This window comes from Leuciscus leuciscus, assembly GCF_965113295.1.
Source record: "Leuciscus leuciscus genome assembly, chromosome: 11".
NCBI lineage: Eukaryota > Metazoa > Chordata > Actinopteri > Cypriniformes > Leuciscidae > Leuciscus > Leuciscus leuciscus.
The window spans coordinates 11714203-11737135 of record NC_138735.1 but is presented as its reverse complement, the minus strand read 5'-3'; the positions used below and the strand labels follow the sequence as shown (position 1 = coordinate 11737135).

Sequence of the window (22933 nt, the reverse complement as noted above, 5' to 3'; positions counted from 1 at the left end):
ATGGCGGTAAACAGATGCCACTAGTATGGTCTTTACATCTGAAAAAAAAAAGTGTCACTGTTTAGACCCTTGTAAAAATATGTAATGTATATAAATATGTAAAGAGACTTGTGAGCAATGGAGGAAGGGGGTGGTTCATCAAACCAAACCTAATTTAGTTCATTTTAGACATTAACAAGCATCATTTTTTAATCTTTGTTTGTGTAAGTAATTGTTTCTAAACATCATTTCAGGCGCTCAGATACCCCTACTTCCAAGTGGGACAAGTTTTGGGTCCCCGTCCTATGACCCCTGATGTACGGAAGGCTCAGATAAAGACCGTCCTGCCCAGTGAACCCAGATCAGAGCTGCAGTGTGTCTCAGAAACAGTGCTGCCATCACAGACTAAAGGCCAAAGTAGAAACTCCCATCAGCCACTGCAGCAGATTCCTCTGCCTCAGTCTCTCTCTCAGACAGACCCTCTCGCTTCATACACACAAAAGGTACAAAACCTCCATATCAAATTTAATGTCACCATGAAATCAAAATAGGCCATACTTATTTTTTTTATATTGAATATTAAAAAAATACTGGAATATTGCAGTATTTATTATAAATAATGTATCTGCACAGAATTTTTTTTTAATTATGTGCCCTCACAATCTTTAATCAAAACATTGGAAATCAATGGGGCAATTACACAACACCATGAATGAATCTTGAAAATAGGCAACTCATTGTCAAGCTGTTAACATTTCCAAACTATTGATCTGTACAAACTTTTGTTAAAGTTTTTAATGTTTTTATTAAACATGTAATCATATTAGAATGATTTCTTAAGGTTTTCACAGGAATAAATTGCAAAAATAATAATATTAAAATGACTAAATTGTGAAATATTTAGTAATTTAGTCATTTTAATAAAAAATAAATTTTTGACCTGTAGTGTAACCATATCACTAAAGGCTGATTTATACTTCTGCGTCGGACCTAAGCCGGAGCCTCTAAACTGTAGGCTATGCGTTGGTTTTCATTTATACTTCTACATTTTCCGTGTTAGGGTGCAATTACACATGCAGAGGGAAGGGAGCATGTGTAACCCGAGGGAGGGGTTCTAGCAGCGCTTGCGGTGCGCGTAGAACTGACGCATTGTTACATTTTTGGACGTGCACGTCAGGGTACGCCTGCTACACACAGCCTACGACGTAGCTACGGCGTGAGTTTGAAGCAGAAGTATAAATTGGGCTTAATACCTTTTATATGTTACTATGAGACAGTTGTATAATTAGAATCACTTGCCAACCTTGTCTTTGCAAAGTTACTGTATATCCAATCAACTCATGACATGATCAGCAAAAACTAAAATATTTATAATTTATATATATATATATTATATATAAAAAAATTGTATTTATATATAAACTTAAACTCTTAAAGATTTCCTGTAGTAGTTCTCGGTTGCATTTGAATACCCATATGAACATCAGCAGAATTATGCTTTGTTTTCCCAACATGAGGTGGTCGGGGGTGAGAACAGTTTGATTGGACTGAAGAACGGTCGTAGAAGGTGGGGACAGTCAAACATGAAACCATCAGACAGCTGGGATGAGTCTGACTGTTCTGATACTGCAGCTTCCCTCTCTAAAAAACCCAGCAAAGGCCTTGAGGAGGAGAAAACTACTCCACAGTATGATAGAAACTACTCCACAGCTACTGTATATTCAAAGATTAACATCAGCAGTATTTACTCTGATTTCATGTATAGCACATTTCAATGAGCACACCTATGGCTAAAACCTAGTATGCAGCCTTGCTGTCTACTGACCTACAAACGTGCCTATGAAACCTACAAATAATATCTAGTATAATGGCTGCTGACTAGGTTTGAGAACAGGGCTTTTATGTTTCTCTGTTTCACTTTCAATTTCAATTATTCCATTTCAGATTTCACTCTTTCCTTATTTTATGCTATGAAAACTTTGCAGGCCCAAGGACCAGAAACCCCTTTACACATTTAGCACTGTAACCAAGTTACCAAACACCAGCAGACTGAACCAGCCAGACTCCAGTCACCATGCCACCTCTTCAGCCAGACAACATTACCTGAGCCAGTCCAGATACCTGCCAGGTAAGGTCTCAGTTGGATTTAGTCACTTCATGTGTGGTGATTGATCTTTTGTGTATAAATTGCAGTGGTGCACACCAGGGTGGGAATTATACCGCGGCCATGGCCGCCGTTGCCCTACACTTTGGCCTTCATGCCCCGTGAAAAAAAAATCATCGTACGGCCACAGTGGCCTGTGTGCCCTGTCCAAGTTCCATGTATAAAGCGCCAGTGCGGCATAGTGGGCTTGCTTTGAATTACAGCGAGCCACCCAAGTAGTCTCTGAACTTCAATTAGTTTGTGGATTCGCGCAGGTAGGTAGGGCTGGGCGATATATCGATATAAAAAATATATCGATATATTTTTGAAATGCGATATGGAATTAGACCATATCGCATATCGATAGTTCAAATTTGCGCTGTGATCCTTGCTCCCCGCGCCTCCTTTTCCACTCTGCGTGCGTGTTTAGAGCATGTTATGTTATGAGAGGCGAATCATGACTACTTCAGAAAACCCAGCACAATAGGAACTACCAGGCAGTGACATAAGTGTACGCTGAGATAAAGTTTTTCACCTCAGAAAAACGGACTTTCTTGTCCTGTCAGCCGTTATCCTGTACTCGTAGCGCACACTCTTCAATTGCACGCGCAAATGCGACAGCGCGCGCGCTGTATCGCCTCACTGATCAAGTGCAAAAGAAACTACGAGCATGCAACGCCGTTACGTTGTAAATTACACGAAATAAAAGTAATGCAGGTATGAATTTCATTCTATTCTATTCACCAGGAGCAGTTTCCATGTTTCATTAACAGTTATTGTTAATATTGTGTATTCACCATGGTAACTGTCCTTTCCATATTAACCCCAAAATGCCACTATTTTTTCTTTGTGTTATTTTTTATATTTTTAAATGACTGTAGTGGCTCATACCAACATTGTATTAACAAAAACTAGTTTGGGACTGCTATTTAATAACTTTAGCATAGGCCTAATGTTTATTTATTAGTACTAGTCTTTACTATTAGTCATATTCTTACAATTTATGTTATATATATATATATATATATATATATATATATATATATATATATATATATATATATATATATATACATATATGTATGTATGTATGTATATATATAGGCAAATTATAACATGTTTACACAAAATTTGTTTATAGCCTATATTGAATGTAAACTTTGATAATCATAATTAATAACTCACATTCTCACATGATATAGAGGACTGAATGAATATTTTGAATGCTTTTATTGGCATTTGTGTTGTTTCTGAATGCTTTTATTGGCATTTATGTTGTTTCTATTGTTGTGAGGGTGTATACCTTCTGGATGAAATGGTTCTCTCTCTCACACTCACATGATAAAGAGGACTGAATGAATATTTTGAATGCTTTTATTGGCATTTGTGTTGTTTCTGAATGCTTTTATTGGCATTTGTGGTGTTTCTGAATGCTTTTATTGGCATTTATGTTGTTTCTATTGTTGTGTGAGGGTGTATACCTTCTGGATGTAATGGCTCTCTCTCTCTCTCTCTCTCTCTCTCTCTCTCTCTCATTAACTTTTTTTTTATTATTAAAAAAAGTCATAATCCATGTCTTATTCCAAATATGGATGTTATGGTATCAATCTGAATGGGAAAACCATCGAATTGTACTCAATGGCCTTTGTGCCCTGTCATATGGCCTTGGTGCCCCCCCAAAAAAAGAAAAGGTGGAGGCCAAATGGCCTTGCCCCTAAAATTACATAATTCCCACCCTGGTGCACACTACATCATATCATGAACAAGGTGAATGATAATCAATGCATATCAAACCGAAGCACAATGCAATTCCTGACACAGCTTTCCCTAAATATTTTTTTTAATTAATAATCCTGCATATAAAGATAATTTGAAATGGTAAACAAATATTCATTTCATGTAGCAAATCACTGTGTATGTGAACACCCTTTTTGGCTATTTTGCTGAAAGGGTACCTATTATGCCCCTTTTTAAAAAGATGTAATATAAATCTCATGTGTCCCCAGAATTTGTCAAGTTTCAGCTCAAAATAACCCACAGATAATTTATTATAGGATGTTTTAAAAGCCCCTATTTGGGCTGATGCTCCCTCTTGCTTCGAATAACTGCGGTCAAGCCAGGCTCCACCTCGAAATGCACAGTCAATCTAGCCACCATTTTATTTTGCGGTTCGCGCACACACTGGCTATTACGGTAAGACCGTCAGAGAACTGATCTGAAAACAAGTGATATAACCGGAACGAGCATTGCGTCAGTTTCTCTGACGCTTATGGGGGAAACTCAGTTTTTCTCTGAATACTGAAGCCTGATTGGTTCACATCTGTGCACCTGCACAGACAAATTACTTTTCAGCCTACCTATTTAAGTCGTGCTGAAAGCCATTTTTAGTCCGAATTTTTTTGCCTGAGGAATGACAGTGTAAGGCGCAACGATGGTTTCCAATAGAGCGGGTGAAGGATAACTGCGAGTTCGGTCTTTTCAGTATGGAAAAGTATTTTTAATTGATTATTGGTCATTTATATAATAGTTTAGCTGTGCATTTGATTATTCTAATTAACTCTAATTAACTCTTTAATGAATTTACACTCGTTCATTCGGATTCATATAACACTTTGAGTCTCACACCGGCCGGGTATACAAATCTCATAATCACAAACTCGTCAGTCTTGGTCAATCGATATCGACGGCGGCCAATATTCTAGGCGCCCGTGCTCTACTTGCTCATTCTAGAACATATTATTGGTAATGGTAACTTTGTATAATCATGCCGTGGTTTCCGACATACAGTTAGGCCACATCCACACGAAGCCAGAGCTTTTCCTATCCAATCTTTTTTTTTTTCTCATTCTAGAAAAAATTACGTAAACACGGCGCCGTCTAAAGAAATATATGCGTACACACGAAACCACTGAAACCGACTCAAAACAATGTAGTATACATGCCAGACCAGTATGTGGCGCTGTAATTCTGCCACAGAGATACACTAAAAACGGAGAAGAAGACTTGGAGCATGTGCATAAACCTTGCGCGCTGTATACAATAATATGCTCAGTAGCTTCTTCAATTTATTTTTTATTAGATTTTTTTTACCAAGAACTTTATTGAACAATATAAACAACCATAAATGGCCTGTTAACAAAATATGAAATGTCTTAATCAGACAACAGACAAGCAAAATAGCATAAAAAGAAAATATAAATAAAGAAGTAAAATAAATAAATAAAAATACATTCAAGTAAATAATAAATAAATAAATAAAAGAGGTTCAGTAGCTTCTGCAGCATGAACACCCGCAGTTGTTGTTGCTGTTACGTGACGCATTCAGACTCTCTCTTGCTCCTCGTACTTTCACTAAGTGTGTAGACGCGCCTCTTTCCCCTCTGAGGCAATCGGGAATCCGCATCCTCAACTACCTCGATGATTGGCTTCTTATAGCCCAATCAGAACAGGACTTATTCACCCACAGATCCCTGTTCCTCAGTCACATGCAAGACTTGGGTTTTAGGGTCAACTTTGGCAAGAGCTCGCTGCCCCATTCCGGAGGGCAGTCCTCGACTCAGCCCAAATGAAGGCTTGGCTTTCTCGGGAGCGCATCTTAAAGATCAGGAGCATGGCGGCCTCATTCAAAGTGGGGTTCTTCCACCCCCTCAAGAGGTTTCATAAGCTCCTAGGCCTCATGGCGGCAGCTTCCTTGGTTATTCCGCTAGGATTGCTCCACATGCGACCACTCCAGCTTTGGTTGAAACTTGAAAGGCCTTGTTCCCACCCCATGCGTGGCGCACAGGCCGACATTATTCTCAAGATCACACGGCTGTGTCAGAGCCCTGGTCCTTTGAAAATTGTCCTGCTTTTACCAAAACAGGGTGCTGCTGGTTTCTGTTGCCAGGAGGAAAATAGTTGTGACAGACGCCTCCTAGACAGGCTGGGGCGCCCTGAGCGTTGGCAGGATAGCCTTCGGCTCATGGGCAACCCCTATATCGAACTGGCACCATCAACTGCCTGGAAATGATGGTGGCAGTTCTGGCCTTCAAGGCGTTCCAGCCAGAACTCAGAGGTCATCATGTCCTGGTACGCTTGGACAACATGACAACGCAAATGGAGACTCCACCACCGGGCGGTCAAAGCAATATGGCGCTCCTTCGGGCAGGCGGATGTGGACCTGTGTAGCAAATTAGCTCTATGAAATATTAATAATCAATAATAACTGGTTATAATTGATTATGAGTATTTGGATCAGTTAATATAATTAACTTACTGTCGTAAATTAATATTACAATCAATTAACCTGTTTGTCCCGTGAACACTCAGGATTAATTGTTTATTAACTCTAAGAAATGTACATTTCCGGGGCATGGGAAATGTCTTTCTTAATTTACAGTACTACTAAGAGCAGTAGCAAAAATCTTAAATGATTAGTGACTCCAGTTATGAGCTTGAGACACGGACAACTTTACGTGTGACATGAACAAGATTTTATTAACTAGTCTAAACACTAACATTACTCTAAAGGCGGCCGCACACCGGACGCGCAGCTCAGCGCCGCGCCGCGCCACGTCTAGGACAACTGTCACCTGAAAATCCGATAACATCAGCAATTTTCTGATTTCTGTAAATAAATATAAAACTAAATGTATATTGCAGCACAGGGTGAAGTCCGTATATACATTAACTACGATTTGAGACACACACATGTAAATTTTATATAAAACTATGTAAATGGCGCTCTGTGGCGCGGCAGGATTTTGAACACGGTCCTGAGCCGCCGCGGACAGACGCCGAAAGGCGCCGCCGGTGTGTGTACTCTCATAGAGAATAATGTGTTCGAATTTAAAAGACGTGGCGCTGCGCGGCGCGCCGCCGAGCTGCGCGTCCGGTGTGCGACCCCCTTAACATACACACACATACATGCATACAGTTTACCAAGGGAAAGAGAGCTGAATCAGAATACAGGAAAGCAAGAAATTATAGCATTGTTTGAAATTCAGCAGATCAACAGCCTTGAGCAAACCATCAGTTTAGTTCTAACACGCCCTTCTTTAAAGGGGTAAGGGTACTTAATGTATCAAATAATGAGACTAAGTTTGATACTTGCATGTCTCGCCCATTTTAATTAAACTGTCCTGATGCAATCTGTTGAGGCTCCAGTTGATCTTTGCTGATGTGGTCTTGATGAGAGAGAACCAGTGGTTTTCAGAGTGTCTTTGGTGAATGGAAAGAAAAGGCCGCAGCCTGGCACAAGCTTGGTGGGTCCTTAGAAGTTTCTAGTTCAGCATCATCTTCACGTCAGCATTTCAGAAAGGGACTAAGCGAGAGCTAAGAGCTGATCAGTGACTTTAAAGCGTGAAGATGGCACAACCTCTAGAGCTGTGTGAGCCAATGAGAAGATTTCCCTTTGGAGGGACATTTTTACGACCCATTGTCCCTTTGAACATGCAATTTGATTGGATGTTTAACACAAGAATCTTTAAGATGCTTATAATACTAATGCGTCACAAAGTTAGCAGAATGTAATGTAAATTAACAAAACGGATGAAGATTGGAGTTTATAGATACCAAAAATGCCACACATTTGATTTGGTTAACCATATTATGCAAAGTCTGAAATATTAACACAATAGACTTTACAAGAATACAAAAGACAACCACATTGAAGGAAAATCATGAGATCGGAAAATTAGATAAATGTTTACACATTTCTCAAATGGTTATATATAGAATTAACAGGGTTTATTTCTCCTTCTCAGTGAGAATTAAGTAAGAGTCGCAGCTTTCTGGACATTCTTTTGGATCGTAAAATCCTCTTATCAGTCTCTGTGTCTTGTAACAAGACACCGCGTTCTGCCAGTGTGTTAGCTTAATTTGGGATGTTAGTTTTTGGGGGAAGTCTCACAGGCATTTGTTGGGAGAGTGAGTTTGCTGGATTATTTATAAAATAAATGAATAATTTGTGTGTGTCTGATTGGTCCAGACGCTACACCTGTTTGGAACGAAAAAGAACTCCCACTGCCGAATTTATTTCTCGAAAGGAAATGGACGCACTGGCTCTGAAATGGCAGAGTCGTTGCCTTTTATGCCTTGCCTCCTCTAGCCCTGCTCCTGCAGGTCATCAGTCGAATACGGGAAGAAGCATGTTCTGTTCTTCTGGTGGCACCACACTGGCAGAACCAGCCATGGTTCCTAGAATTATTCCAGCTACTGTCAGCAGCTCCATGGCCCCATCTGGCACCCCCAACCAGAGTTGTGGGACATGCATCTTTGGCCCCTCAACGGGAGCCGTCAGGTCTTTCCCGGGAAGTCATGAGAACAATTTCAGAGGCAAGGGCCCTTTCTACAAGGTACCTTTACTCCCAGAAATAGTCAATTTTCTCAAGCTGGTGCCTAGCTCAAAAAATAGACCCCGCTGATTGTGATGGCATGTCAGTTCTCTCGTTCCTACAGGAGATGCTGGACAGTGGGCGTGCCCCCTCCACACTCAAAGTTGATGTGGCGGCCATCGTGGCAAATCATGCCCCATTAGCCTACCCGTCGATTGGGAAGCACGACTTGGTCGTTAAGTTCCTCAGGGGGGCTAGGAGGCTGAACACTCCACGCCCTTATTCGGTCCCAGCTTGACCTTTCGACAGTCCTTAGAGGCTGCTCCCTTTGAGCCGCTCGAGTCAAATGACCTCCGGTCCCTCTCGCTTAAGACTGCCCTCTTGCTGGCTCTAGCGTCAGTCAAGTAAGTTAGAGACTTGCAGGCTCTGTCTGTGGATCCTCCCTGCCTCGAATTTGGCCCTAACAACAGCAAAGTGGTCCTTAGGCCAAGGAAAGTCTACGTGCCAAAAGTGCCTGTCTCATCTTCTGTCCAAACATACCAAACATTCTCTCCGTTTTGGCCTTCTGTCCACACTGAGACGGCGTTTTTGAAAACGCTCTCCAAAGTGGATACATTTGAAAACGCCGTTTTCGCGTTGTAGTGTGAACTGTGAAACCGGTGGTATTTAAAAACTATGACGTAAATTTAGTCATGTGACGCATATTGTTCCAATAGATATTCATGTTTATACCAGTATTGTGCCTGTTATGTGCTATTCACTTGCACACTGCTGCTAAAAATATTCTACATTGCACACTCTTCATATCACAGTCCTGCAAAGATGACAGAATTTACTCACACTTGCTGTCCTGCGGCAATACATGAGAGCAGTTGCGTTTTAGACCAAACATCAGTGAATGGTGAGATATTTTACTAAATAAAATTATCCTGTCAGAAGAATTGCGCGATAACTTCATTATTTATCTGAATCATATCAGTGATCTTTTGTGGGGTTTTACGCATGCGCAGTAAGGTGAATTTAGCTTTTTCAGGCGTTTTTCAAAAGTTTCTCATTCACACTGGAACGTCCGAAAACGCCTGAAAACGCTAGTGTGGACGGAGAGCGTTTATAAACGAAAACGCAGTTTTCAAATGTATCCGGATTAATGTAGCTTTTTACGTTCGCCAGATGACCCGTAAATGCGGGTTTCCATTTCCAAAAACTGTTTCCATTGCAGTTTTGCTAAATATTCCTTTTTCTAATTGCCTGTAAAACCACCTCATGCGAGTGTAAAAACTGTTTTTGCGAAATTGATGTTTCCATTTGGCGTATTTTTGATTCGCAATTTCAATTTGCGCAATTTGAAGGGTAATGGAAATGCAGCTACTGCTAATGATATATGAGTTTTAAAAAAAGAGGAGTGGGTGAATTTTTACTATTATAGGGTGGTTGTGCACATACACCGCCGACACACATTTATGTTCAAACACCATGTAAAAGTGAATTTTGCATAATAGGTCCCCTTTGAATAAGTCACAGTTTTTACTCGTTGATTCTGTCAATCCTAGGGTTAATAAGCAAGAACACACCATCTCTGAGCAACAAGGAGTCTCAACAAGACTTGTGGGACACCTCAGCTCTGATGAACAAACCTCTCGCACCCATTGGAGGAGCTCCAATGTCCAGAATCAGCCCAGGTGAGCACACAGCCACACACCTATATCTATTATCATACGTGAATTAAAGCTGAGACTTCAACAATACGCAATACACAATTCATTTGCATTCATCCAAGACATAGTGCTTGAGGTATTTTACCCTGGAATGCATGAACCAAACAACCTAAACAAATGCATAAATTGGGTCAAAATGAACTACTGTATTTATTGGTTTTCTTAAAATGAATCAATTTCTCGTTAATGAAATAATAAAAATAATTGATGATACACAAATGTTTGAATTTATCCAATGTTATCTTATTATTTGTTCAATAAAAGATGACATTTATTCTTTTTTAAATGCCGTTGTACTTTTTTAAAGTACTGTAAATTATGCTGAATGAATAAATACGGGACATTTGACAACCTTTATGCAACCTTGGGGTAGTGATACAAATATGATATTGATGAGTAAAACACTGAATAAACAAATGTTATTTTAACATAGTTTTAAAACCATGAGTCAATTTAAAGGTGAACTAAGTAACTTTTTTACCTTAACCGAACAGCTTCGGAGTCATTGGAATAGTTATATGACTTTTTTCGGGTTGAATGGTGGTCGTCTCTCACCCCCCTATCGCCTGTGAGTGGAAAAACCACCCTTGCAACTTTGAGCCGGCCGGCCGCAGCGTCAGGAAGTATCGTGTGATATCAGGTCTTGCGATGTAACGAATTGCTTTACGGCAAAAAAATCTGCTAAAATTCTGTCATTATTGCGCTCCCTCACGCTGTTCGAACCCAAATGAAGAAGACGTTTTAAGGAATGTCCCATCTGCTTTGATGTCGTTGATCTACTAGCCTCTGTGTTGTCAAATATCTATTCCGAAGCTGCAGGGGGAGCTCTATAGAGAAACCTGCGAGCAAAAAGCGAGAATACAGCGAAGAAATTCCCGAAACTGCATAGCCCTGCTTTAACCTCCTTTATCCATTCTGTGATAAGTAAATGAGGCATTGTAGCAACCAATTTGTTTATCTCTTAGCTTAGTAGTTTGAGTAGTTTGTCTTGCTTGTTTGCCTAACTTATTTGCCTAATCTTAAGGACCACACATTACTGACCGAGGGCCCTATTTTAACGATCTGAAACGCAAGTATCAAACGCGAAACGCAAGTAATTTTGTGGGCGGATCTCGGGCGCTGTTGCTATTATACCGGCGGGATAAATGACTCTTCTGCCCGACGCAAATCTAAAATGCGTTGGTCTGAAGTAGCTACATTACTCATAGAAGTGGTTTGGGCGTACCGTGAAATAAACCAATCAGAGCAGTTTGCTCCATGGCAGATTGCTATTATAACGGCTGATTTGCCAGGCGCACGCCAGGAGCAGTTCACAGCCGAGGAGACCAACGTTCTCGTCAGGGCCGTAAAGGACAGAAAGTGACATTGTATGGGGATGGGAGAAACCCACCCAAATTAGCTTCGGTTAAACAGGCGTATTAGGGCTGAAACGATTCCTCGAGTTACTCGATTACAAAAATTCCTCGAGGCAAAAACTCTGCCTCGAAGCCTCGTTAAATTCCTATGACGCGCGCTATACGCGCAGGGATCTGATTGTTTCATACAGACCGTTGTTCAATGTTCAGGAAGCACACCATAGCGCGTGATACATTTTGAATTTAGTTGGCGCGATGGCGGAGAGTAATGATAAACGCAACTTTTAAATACATAATTACATTTTTAAAAACAAAATTATAGGCTTAAGTGCAGGGTCCGAAAGTTGGTCGTTTTGTCGCTATGGTTACACACACACACACACACACACACACACACACACACACACACACACACACACACACACACACGGTGGCGGTGCGTCATCTGTCAGTTGTGCAGTTACCCAAAATCTCCTGAATGAAGTTAAAACCCATCATGTCACTGAAATGTGTTTTTTAAATCAAGTGATCAAAGTCCTCTTTGCCGCTGCGATCAGTGGCGCGGATACAGTGTTTTCTCGTGTGGCTCGCGCACACACCGCTCTATCTTTCGCTCGGACGCGCGCTTCAATCCTTTGCGGCATCACATGCTTAAACTTTTATGTAGCCACGCAACAATAATTTCAGCATGCATTCACTGTATACACCGGGACGTGATGGAGGAACAAATATTGTATTGCAGTCTTTGCGAGACCTTGTTTGTACGTCACGTCTGCCAAATAGTTACAGGCAACAACAAAAAATGAAAATCCCCAGCCTGCTTCTCCAGATCCACTCGTACTTTTGGGGAAGACATTATAATCGACTACCAAAGTAATTGAGCATAGAACATTTTCAATTAACAAAAAATATAATACTACAAAACGTGCTAATATACTTAGCCTAAGTGAAAAACAAAATGCTGTTCTTTTTCTATTTAACAAAATGCATATTTGCAATAAAACATTCCCCTTTTCAAAGCTACACTATGTGTAGGTGTCTCCAATGCATGCAATTTGAAGTTAAATTGCAGTTAAATGCAATCCTTTTTTTAATGTTGTATTAAGAAGACAAAACTAAGGCCAAATGGCCTTTACTATTTAAGTTTGTATTCATAGTTTTACATGTTATACATGTTTTACAGTAAGTTGACTTGTATTGACAACTTGACAACTGTATTGTTATATAATTGTTGGCACTGGCACTTATAAACACTAAATGGGTAAACATTGCAATAAATAGGCTTAGTTTTGGAGCCAAATGTTGGAGTTGGAATAAATACCTATGGGTTTTTTTTGAGAAATAAAAGCCAAATGCTTGATCATTTTACAGCCACATCATTTTCGTTATGCATTATTTGTTTTGGTTGTTTAAAAACACAAAAACATTTTTTATCCGATTAATCGATCGATTAAGTGCTAGATTAATCGATTACAAAAAGAATCGATAGCTACAGCCCTAAGGCGTATAATAATTTTGGTAAATGTGTAAGCTAGATTTATGCCTATTTTTTCACATCTTCACGGACACCACAATGATTTCCCTCATGTGGAATATTTTTCCTTGTAATTATGTATGGTTTGCAAAAATGGCAACTGCTGCGTCTGTGTAGATGAGAGAAGCAAAGTGTATGCGCGTTGTGCACACGCCTCACTATGGCCAAGCATGCGCCCTTAAAATAGCATCTGAACGCGCCACTGAAAACGCGCCACTGACTTTAGACTAGGTTTTTTCTGGTCTGTGGCGGAATTGTTTTCTGGAACTGCAAAATAGCACCAGGGAACATTTGCGCCAGAACACGCCGCCTCTTTTCGCTGAATCGCCCCCGGGAGCGCAAGTTCATTCCCTAATTTACCGACGTGCGTCTGTGGAGGGAAAAGTCCGCTGTGCGTCGGGTGCAAAATAGGAATGATACATGCGTCGGTGTACAAAGTCAATTGCGCTGGGTGCAAGATAGGGCCCCAAGTGTTCATTCAGTCATAATCTTAACTTTCCCACCTGATCTCACTACTTCAGTGTTGTGCATCATTCAGAACTAAATTGACAATGTCTTTTAAATTCAAATCAAAGAGGATAAAAAAAATAAAAAAACATTTCTGTTTTATGCATTACCCATCAAACACTCGTTATGCACAAAACATATTATTAGAAAAAAGATACCCATTCAAATAAAGAAATACCTATAAAAATGACGTGGTAGACATTTGGTGATGTCATATGGCAACATGGCTGTATAATTGTTTTGACAGAATAGGACTTTAAAGAATTGTTAAAGCATTTGAGAAACAATATTCTACATATCAGGGTATAATGGGCATAATTGGTTAACATTAGGAATATAATTATTTATGTTTTGTAACAAAACTTTTCAATGGATAATTAAATTATTTTGTTGTGTGACTGTTTTGAATTTCTTTGAATTGCAATTAATTTTTAACCTTCCATTTTCAAATTCAGTAGCCAGATCACTTTCATTTAAATATTTTGAATTGACATGAAGCCAAATCTAAAATTCTGAATTTTGCCCAACCTGGCTTCATGTAATTCTAATTCTTGTCTACTTTTACTGTAATACTGTCCATCGTTTCTCCCTGCATGGATTCAGAGGAAAGCAGCAGTAAAGCCACATATAACGCTAAAGAAAGGACACTAGAGCAAAATGAACAGGTCAATGTTGCTGATATAGCAACAGTGCTGTTCTTCTTTTCCCCACTTCATGGATTTTGGCCTGTGGTGTAAATGCCTGTGCCCGGTTGCATAAAGCACCCTAAGTTTTTCCCTTAAGTATGATACTTAAGGGGCGATTTCCCCTTACCTAAGAGAATAACTTAAGGGTGTTGCATATAATCTCTTAAACGGTTCTCTTAGGTAAGGGAAACATTTAAGTGTTTCACGACAGCGATCCTGGATTCACGTTATAAAAGTCTGTTGTTGCCATAGATACGCAAAACACTAACACTTTCGCAATCAAATAAAGTAGGCTAGGATATCGGAATGGATAAAGAAAACAAAAAAAGAGAGCCTAATTGGACAGAGGAGGAGAAATGCATTCTTCTTGACAAATATGGTAAAAGAAAAAAAAAATTGGACCGTTGCGTTTAAATGACGGGAAAGCCACCGCAACCCGGTGAACCTCTCTGCTGACAGACGATTTATGCACGTGGAAAACATCTCCCGCTAATATTGCGCGTCGATCAAATCGGTATTCCTGCAACAATTTTTTATCGCTAAGATGGTCCAAAGGGTTCTCCCTATCCCTAAAAATTATTCTTGGCACATAATGATCTTCAGCTGGTTCCATAAATTCAGCCATTTCGTCTTATTTTTGTCCGCGTTACTCTTAAGGTTACGATTTCCAAACCTTAAGTTATACTTAGGGAAATGACCGTTAAGGGGTTTTATGCAACACTTGACGCTTTTTAAGGGGTTACTTAAGTGAAAAAACAGTGTTTAAGGGAAATTCTAAGTGTTTATGACGTTTCACTTAAAGAAACCCTTAAGTAACACTTAAGGGTTTTTTTCTGCAACACCCTTAGGTTTAAGGGAAACATAAGGGAGAACTTAAGGGAAAATTACACTTATGGTGCTTTATGCAACCGGGCACAGGAAGACATTTTTAAGAAAAATCGCCAGTCATTTAAGAAATTGATTACTTAAAGTCCTCCTGTAGTCAATAATTGAATCACTTAAAACTCATCTTTGATCACCAAAATGACACATTTAAATGTTTTTTCCTTGAAAAAAATAAAAAAATAATTCATGCCTTAAAATAGCTTGAATATAACTCTACACCCTTGCCTCATTTAGTATACACGGTTCTATGAATATGCAAATTAGCCCCACCTCCACTCACTCACACCAGCTCAGAGATCCACTCTTGATAATCACACGTTTACGTGATTGGTGTTTCTGACATCACAAACAACCTTGTAACCAGAGATTTCAAACCGCGTTTTGAGACTGTCTTTGGTTCAGTGCAGTTTTAAAGACAAAATACTCAACAATGGTGTTGACTTATGAATTTGCACATGGTTTATCTTAAAGCATATTAAAAACACCACACGGATATATAAACAACATTAAAAGCTTGATTTTCACCACAGGGGGACTTTAATACTGACATTCGGTAGAATGAGTAAATGTAACATCTCAAGTGGATATATTTTGCAAAATTATAGAGAATCAAGGCCTTGTTTGGTTGTTTGTTTAGCTGGTTGTGCTCTCTTTCTTGACTAAGTTGTGGCCTCTGCTCACAGGAAACTTTGTAACCACCACATACAATCTCTCTGGAGGATACATGCCTTCTTTCCAGAAGAAGGAAGTGGGATCCGTAGGACAAAGGATTCAGCTCGCCCCTCTCGGACACCAGCATGCGCGTAAGAGTTCAGTTTTACAATTCAATATCTAATAGTCTACTTCTCTCTGCTTCTAGTTTTGAATTTCTGTGTTTGTTAAAGGTGCATTAAGCAACTTTTTCATGTTAAAAATACCCGTTTTCTAACCCATACATGCTTAAACAATTGCCTGATGGGCTGAATGAGCCCTTCTCTGATCACTGAGATTGTCTCTATAATCCTGTAAAGTAAAATAAATAAGAGGGATTCGGGCCGGAGTTTTAGACTGGGCGTGACGTCATGCGCGTTCACGGCACGCTCACCTGACTGTCTGGCAGGTTTGTGTATTCGCCACCATTCTCCGTAGAAGATGGATTCTAAGAGACCGGCTTGTAGTTCATTTCAAACACCAACGCAAACTCCACGTAAGATAAAAAAAAGAAAACTTTTGTCCGTGAGCGTGCACACTTCTGGCTGCAGTTTCGCTTGCCGCCAGAGGGGGGCATAGTTCTGCAAAAACTCAGAGACTTGCGCAATGCACCTTTAAAGGGAAGGTTCACCCAAAAATTTTAATTAGCCCATGATTTACTCACCCTCAAGTCATCCTAGGTGTATATGACATTCTTTTTTTCAGATGAATACAATCGGAGATATATAAGAAAAAATGTACAAACTTACAAGCTTTATAATGGCAGTGAATGGCCGTTTCTGTTTTGAAATTTGAAGTCCATAAAAGCGCATCTATCCATCATAAAAGTGTATCCATCCATCATAAACAAACTTCACTCGGCTCTGGGGGGTTAATAAAGGCCTTCTGAAGCAAACCGATGCGTTTGTGTAAGAAAAATATCCATATTTAAAACTTTATAAAGCAAAATAACTAGCTTCTGGCCAAACAGATTCCACTTAAGTCTAAACGCAACTTATGCTTGAAATGCAACGTACTGCTGATATTTACGCTACGCCATGATAAATGCTCCGCTACTTCTGACACCACAAGTTGCGCTTTAGGCGTAAGTAGACTGCGTATGGCCGTTTGGCAACAAATATGTGATCAATACATGTTAAATATGGATATTTTTCTTACACAAATGCATCGCTTCACCTCAGAAGGCCTTTATTAACCCCCCAGAGCCGTGTGGAGCACTTTTATAATGGATAGATGCACTTTTATGGACTTCAAAACAGAAACGGCCATTCACTGCCATTATAAAGCTTTGAAGAGCCAGGACATTTTTTAATATAGCTCCGATTGTATTCATCTGAAAGAAGAATGTCATGTACACCTTGGATGACTTGAGGGTGAGTAAATCATGGGATAATTTTATTTATGGGTGAACTATCCCTTAAAGACTGACATCATTGTGGAATCACAATTTTTATGCTTTTCTACATGTCCTGCATATATTGATATATTGATATAATTATGTTGGCTTCACAATACTGATATTAAATTTAAATGTGAAGCGCGTAATTTTGTAAAATATTTTCTTCTTTGTTTGAGCAGCCCAACCAACCAGAAAATTTCCAAAACAATAGTAGAAGGCACATTAATATTCATGATGAAAGCAGCCTTCCCCCACCATCCTATGCATGCTATATATTATTAGACTGACGTTGCAACATTTCCTCCGATAATGGTGTAATGGTTTTTGGTGTGATTATCTGTTTGTCTCAGTCTAGTTTGAAATCCATTTGGTGACACTTAATGCCAGAAAACCTACACCAGTGTTTCCCATACATTGATTTATCTGTGGTGGCCTGCCACAATATCAACATTGACCCCGTACCCCCTACCCCACTAGAGGGGCCGAGGTCCACCCACCAGTTTCACAAAATCCTGTGGAAAATCCTGTACACGCTTTATCTTTATACTTGCTATTATTCTTCCCATCCCCCAAATTTTTAACTCCTCCTAGAGCTTTCAAGCTTTTCATTCTTTTTGTTCTTGCTCTTTAAAAAACTGACATGTGTTTGCATCTGTTGCTAGAGCTATTTTAAGATCTGTTGTATCTTTCTTAATTCATTTATTCATTCACTCACTCTCTCTGTCTATCACTCTCAACTCATTTATGTCTGCTCTTAGTTGATCTCTCTGCCACTGCTGACTCTAAAACTGGCAAAGCTAAACCTTCAAAGTCCAAACCTTCCTCTACAGTTTCAGTCAATGAGATCTCTGAAGGTAAAAGCTCAGAAAAATAGTTGTCTTAGTCAACACCTCTTCTCAGGGTCCAAAATTAACGTTGCCACACCTGCCAACTTTATTTTTATTTTTTGCCTTGTACTGTGGAATTTTTAACAGACTCCTTGCTATTAGTGACAAACACTGAAAACATTGTCACTTACAGCATCATATACAAGTTGTCAGTCTCTCTGTGAAACTGCAACGGTCAAAACAATGTTAAGATGCATTTGAATTTAAATATACTTTGATTTGAATAACTTGCACCAGACTGTTGTTCTTACATTGTGATGTAAGCCATGCTATGTTGCAGTTTCTAATAAAGTTACTGGTCAATTGGCTTTATTTACAAAATACAAGTTTTTACTTTGGTTTGGCACTTGGCAAGTGTTAATTTTGGACTGCCTCTTCATTGTTATTCTCTCAAAGTGGCCTTAAACTTTGGCTTTGCTGATTTCTCAGATTATGATGGATGGAAAAGGAGAGCAGACCGAACCCAACTCAAAGGAACGAGTTACTCAGCTCTTGGCAAAAACTCCGCCAATCTCATCGCTCGCGCTCCACCGGCTCAGCCAGTGCATGGACGGGTTGACTGGGCTGCAAAATATGGAAACCATCGCTAGTACAGCTCATGTGAGCTACAGCTGCCGTGAGGACTAAAGTCTGTTTTAACACTCGTAAATACTGTACAAACACATATCATATAACAACTTTGTATTTCTTAGAGGAGCAGCTAGGATAGATCCACACACCATGTAAGCCCATGGCTACTTAATTATTCAATAAAGGCAAGAATCTGTGAACAATGGCTGTTTAAAAACTTAATTTGATCATCTTCAGTCATCTTTCAGTTTTGTTCAGTTTATGCATCCAATGCATGTAATCCTTTTACAATAAAATGGATAGATCTATATTATACATATTACATCTATTTTTTGTAACCCTTTTGACTTTTTTTTTAATGGTATGCTGTTTATAAATATATTGTTTTCTTTTTTTGCATTACTGTGATTCATGCTGGAAGGCAGTGTTATGTTTATTTTTATTATTATTATTATTATTCTCTTGTATCATTTACGGATTGTATACTTTTTCTGTATTGAGAACTATCACATGATCATATAATGTAGATAGCATTTATTGGGTTGGACCAAAGTCAAATCAATAAATAATGTTTTGTAAGTATTTTATAAGCATAAAATGGGCATGTTTTTAACAAGTCTTTAATTCAGAAATTCACCTAACAGCAATTTTTTATTGTACATTTTATACAAAATACCTATAATGACTAAGAGCTGTAATTACATGTTGTTCAGCAAGAATGACTACACTTGAGTGAAAGTAGATGATGATTTCTGTATGGGTATCATGATTGCTGAGGTTTCTGTAACATTCCAGCTCCAAGTTTTGCCAGCATCAGGACACTGCAAGGAACAATAACAATTAAAGGAATAGTTTAGCCAAAATTGAAAATTCTGTCATCAAGCTATATAAAGTCTGTTCTTTACTCAAAGCTATTGGATGAATTCAGAAGAAAATAAATCCAGCTGATGAGGCATGTGAACTACTTTTATAATAGTTCTCGTTTTTTTCATTAATGCTAGAAAGTCATACATGTTGTTTTGTCTAAAGATGCACACAATAATTTTTTTTTTCTTTTCTTTTCTTTCTCATTTTTTCAAGGGCAAGTTTGTAAAAGCTACTTAAATGTCTTAATTGAACTAAGGTCTAATCCTGGCTTAATCTAAGCCCTGTCTGTGAAACCAGGTCATAATGTAAAAAAAAATTTAATTCTCCCCTTTACACATTTGGCTGGAATGTGTATGCATGAGAATATGATTTTATTTATAGATGTTAATTTATTTTACTAACAGCCAAGAACAAAAATAATTTAGGGTTTAGACCAGGGTTATGATTCATTCATGAGGGCACTGTCGAGTTAATGAAGCATAATTAATTTAATCATGAAATTGTTAAAAGAAAAAAATGTTTTAAAAATTAAAACACTTAATAAAAAAGATGAAATATTTTTATTACATGCATGTAATATGACCATTACCCAACATCTGAGAAACACAAATATGCCATTAAATTACTGCAATATTAAAATCTCAAAGGGGTTTGGCTGACTAAAACTTTGTGAATCCCTGTATTAGACAAATGAAGTGTGATGCATGTCAGATACCTTGCTCCAGCGATGAGACCAGCTGGAATGATTTTGCGTGAGTTATAGAATCTCTTCCCCATGACAGCAGTAAGTGTACCGGATGCAGCTGAGAGAAAAACATTGATGACAGATGGTGTAATTCAACATCACCATTACTTAATTTTATTAAAAAAAAACAATCACATATACTGCTCCTAGATTACTTTCTGATGGCAAAAAAACAATAATAATTGCTGCCCTGAAAAAAATACAAACCTAAAGACACCCAAATATTTTTTGGATCTTGTGATGTCTGGTAAGCACCGAAGCCAGCCAAACCCCCAAAGAGTAGTCCTGCTGCCAGGGATGGGACACTGCCTGTAGGACAACAGAATTAAATCATAAATTGTACTAAAACACTGGTGAATGGTATAAATGGTAAATTGTATAAAGTGGCGAGGTATTCAGTGTACAAAACAAAGTTGTTGTTTTTTAGCATTAAGATGTAATGTCAAGTCACCTTTATTTATATAATGCTTTATACAATAGATATGGGTTCAAAGCAGCCTGACAGTAATAAACAGGATAATAACTCAATGACACAAACTTTATCAAATATGAGACTAATAAAAAATCTGCCGTAAAGCACCTCCAAAAAGACATAATAAGTGTAAAAGAATAATAGTGTCATTATTCAGCTCAAGTCAGTTCAATGTCTGTTTGAGTCAGGTTTAATAACTTGATGTTGCAAAATTCATCACTTATAAAAAATTCGATTCAGCTATAAAGCAGCTCTACAGAAGACAACGGTCATCACCCAGCTCAATTCACTTCAAGTTTCGTTCTTGAGCATCTTATGCACGTTATAGGCCTAATCCAATCCAGTAAAAAAAATTCTGAACAATCAATAGGGTACAACAGGGCTAAACACTTCCTTTAAGGAAGTTGTATGGTCCCAAAGTGTATGACATTTGTATCGAATATAGAAGAACCAAGTTGGTTTAAATTAAAAACTTATATTCTGATCAAGCTAGTCGGTGTTTGGCTGGTTTCCCAGTCTGACCAGCTAACAAAAAACAAAAAAGAAGAAGCTGACCAATACCAACCTGGGGTGCGTTTCCCAAAAGCATCGTTAGCCAACTATGTTCGCAAGTTCCGTCGTTATCAGCATAGTTCAACGAGTCAGTGTTTGGAACTTGCGAACATAATTGGCCAACGATGCTTTAGGGAAACGCACCCCAGCGTGGGCTCTAACATAAACTCTATGAACATGATAACCGCTTGAGCTTTCTCATTACCAGCTTTGACATATCCCATGACTCCTCCAGATGTTACTAGTGCTGCGTATCCATAACCAGCCCAGTCTACTGCCATCATCAACACCTGAACACACAGAAACATTTTAAACACAGACAGTTTACAGCCAGTGTGTGCCTTGTTTGCAATCGTGCACCTGTTTAAAAATGACAATTGCAGTAGTATGCATGGGTAGAATATTGTACAGCTGACTCAGACACTGAAACTCACACGCACAAACTCATATCTATCTCAGATAAATGCATGACCGGTTCATAAACCGCTTGTGTGCTATCCATGGTGCTATCAGCTCTGAATGCAGAGGCTGACACAGTGTTTATTCATAATATTTTATGGTGTTACTCGAAATAAGTTAGGCCTATTCTAAATTACAGCAGTGCAATATAATTATTAATGTTAATACTCGCTGCCTGATGTCTGCGTCTGTTCTGCCTGATGTCCTTGTCTGTCTGGTGGTTGAGTGTGTGATGGTCGACTTGAATTGCGTAATGACTGACAAACTCAAACGCCAATGAAAACCTTGCGCATCTGACGCACATCCGTTACAACGTTCCTGAAGTGGACTTATGGGAAATGAAGTTTACTCCAAACTTTCTAAATTTCACCAAAGAATCTTTGATTGCTTGGTAAATGGTGCAAGACCTTTCTCCAACAAAGAAATACTGTGGACAATTTTTTTGTCACATTTTTGTCCAAAACAAATACTTTTACTTGTTTGATATAGGTTGTTTAGGCTTTTGGGTTTATTTTAAATTATGGCAGTAGCCTATACTTGAGTATGTAGAATTTATGATCTTGTATAATCCCTCTGCCAGCAAAGACTTTTCAATTCTGTCATCAAAGTCGATACTAATGAGAGAGAGAGAGAGAGAGAGAGAGAGAGAGAGAGAGAGAGAGAGAGAGAGAGAGAGAGAGAGAGAGAGAGAGAGAGAGAGAGAGAGAGAGAGAGAGAGAGAGAGAGAGAGAGATATGGCCAAACTTTTATTTGATGGAGTTTGCCCTATTGATAAAAAGTGAAATACAGCAATATAGGCTACATTTCGATGCAAATGGAATAATTTCTTTTGACAATTTTCACTGCAAAACAGCATGGTTATAGTCTGAAAAATTTTGTATTTCTAACAAAAGAGAGCATTTTAAGATACTGCACAATAATATTTCCAATTAGCTCCCAACTAGCTTTGCTTTTTTTATTTATTAATGCAGTTCCTCAGATCTCATCTATTCGCTTAAAAAAAAAAAGAAGAAGAAAAAAAATGATTTATAGAAATATGAAAATATATTTTTTGCCCCCCTGAAAGACAGGCTACATTTCTAAACTTTTCTGGCAGTAGTTGAACTTATTTCTCACTGGAATTTCCAATACTGTGATATCTCCTTTTTTCCCCCTCGCTTTATTTAGATTTTAT

General features: G+C 38.7%; 2 protein-coding genes and 2 long non-coding RNA genes across 13 annotated transcripts in view; 2 read left to right on the top strand and 2 right to left on the bottom strand.

Moving 5' to 3' along the window:
* Positions 1-19262, top strand: part of mak (male germ cell-associated kinase) — a 41572-nt gene extending 22310 nt beyond the window's left edge. For 7 of the 10 annotated variants that reach the window (XM_082184820.1, XM_082184817.1, XM_082184823.1 and 4 more), the window contains 7 exons: positions 234-482; positions 1470-1666; positions 1965-2107; positions 9987-10115; positions 15802-15921; positions 17966-18061; positions 18524-19262. In XM_082184820.1, the coding sequence (XP_082040946.1) occupies positions 234-482; positions 1470-1666; positions 1965-2107; positions 9987-10115; positions 15802-15921; positions 17966-18061; positions 18524-18684 (1095 nt within the window). In that variant the 3' untranslated portion in view covers positions 18685-19262. Of the gene's footprint in view, positions 1-233; positions 483-1469; positions 1667-1964; positions 2108-9986; positions 10116-15801; positions 16003-16428; positions 17913-17965; positions 18062-18523 lie in introns of those variants that run through there. The other 3 variants (XM_082184824.1, XM_082184825.1, XM_082184826.1) reach the window with 3 other exon arrangements.
* Positions 3164-9980, bottom strand: LOC309509883. The gene is made up of 2 exons (XR_014210102.1): positions 7005-9980; positions 3164-6623 (listed from the first exon to the last, which is right to left on the bottom strand). It is a non-coding gene; the product is annotated as an uncharacterized lncRNA (long non-coding RNA).
* LOC309509885 lies at positions 10124-14837 on the top strand. The gene is made up of 2 exons (XR_014210105.1): positions 10124-11564; positions 13009-14837. It is a non-coding gene; the product is annotated as an uncharacterized lncRNA (long non-coding RNA).
* A 6-nt stretch (positions 19263-19268) lies between the features above and the next one.
* Positions 19269-22019, bottom strand: tmem14ca (transmembrane protein 14Ca). Its single transcript, XM_082184854.1, has 5 exons — positions 21928-22019; positions 21506-21590; positions 20484-20585; positions 20247-20334; positions 19269-19485 (listed from the first exon to the last, which is right to left on the bottom strand). The coding sequence occupies exons 2-5, from the start codon at positions 21582-21584 to the stop codon at positions 19428-19430; spliced, it is 327 nt and encodes a 108-aa protein (XP_082040980.1). The 5' UTR covers positions 21585-21590; positions 21928-22019; the 3' UTR covers positions 19269-19427.
* Between the last annotated feature and the right edge of the window lie 914 nt (positions 22020-22933).

Bases quoted from the DNA above. Each gene is read 5' to 3' on its own strand.
- tmem14ca (XM_082184854.1), bottom strand. From the start codon at position 21,584: ATGATGGCAGTAGACTGGGCTGGTTATGGATACGCAGCACTAGTAACA. The intron at 20,335-20,483 runs GTTTGTATTTTT...TTTTTCTCTCAG, and splicing joins AAATATTTGGGTGTCTTTAG to CTGCATCCGGTACACTTACT. The intron at 19,486-20,246 runs GTATCTGACATG...TGTTCCTTGCAG, and splicing joins GGTCTCATCGCTGGAGCAAG to TGTCCTGATGCTGGCAAAAC.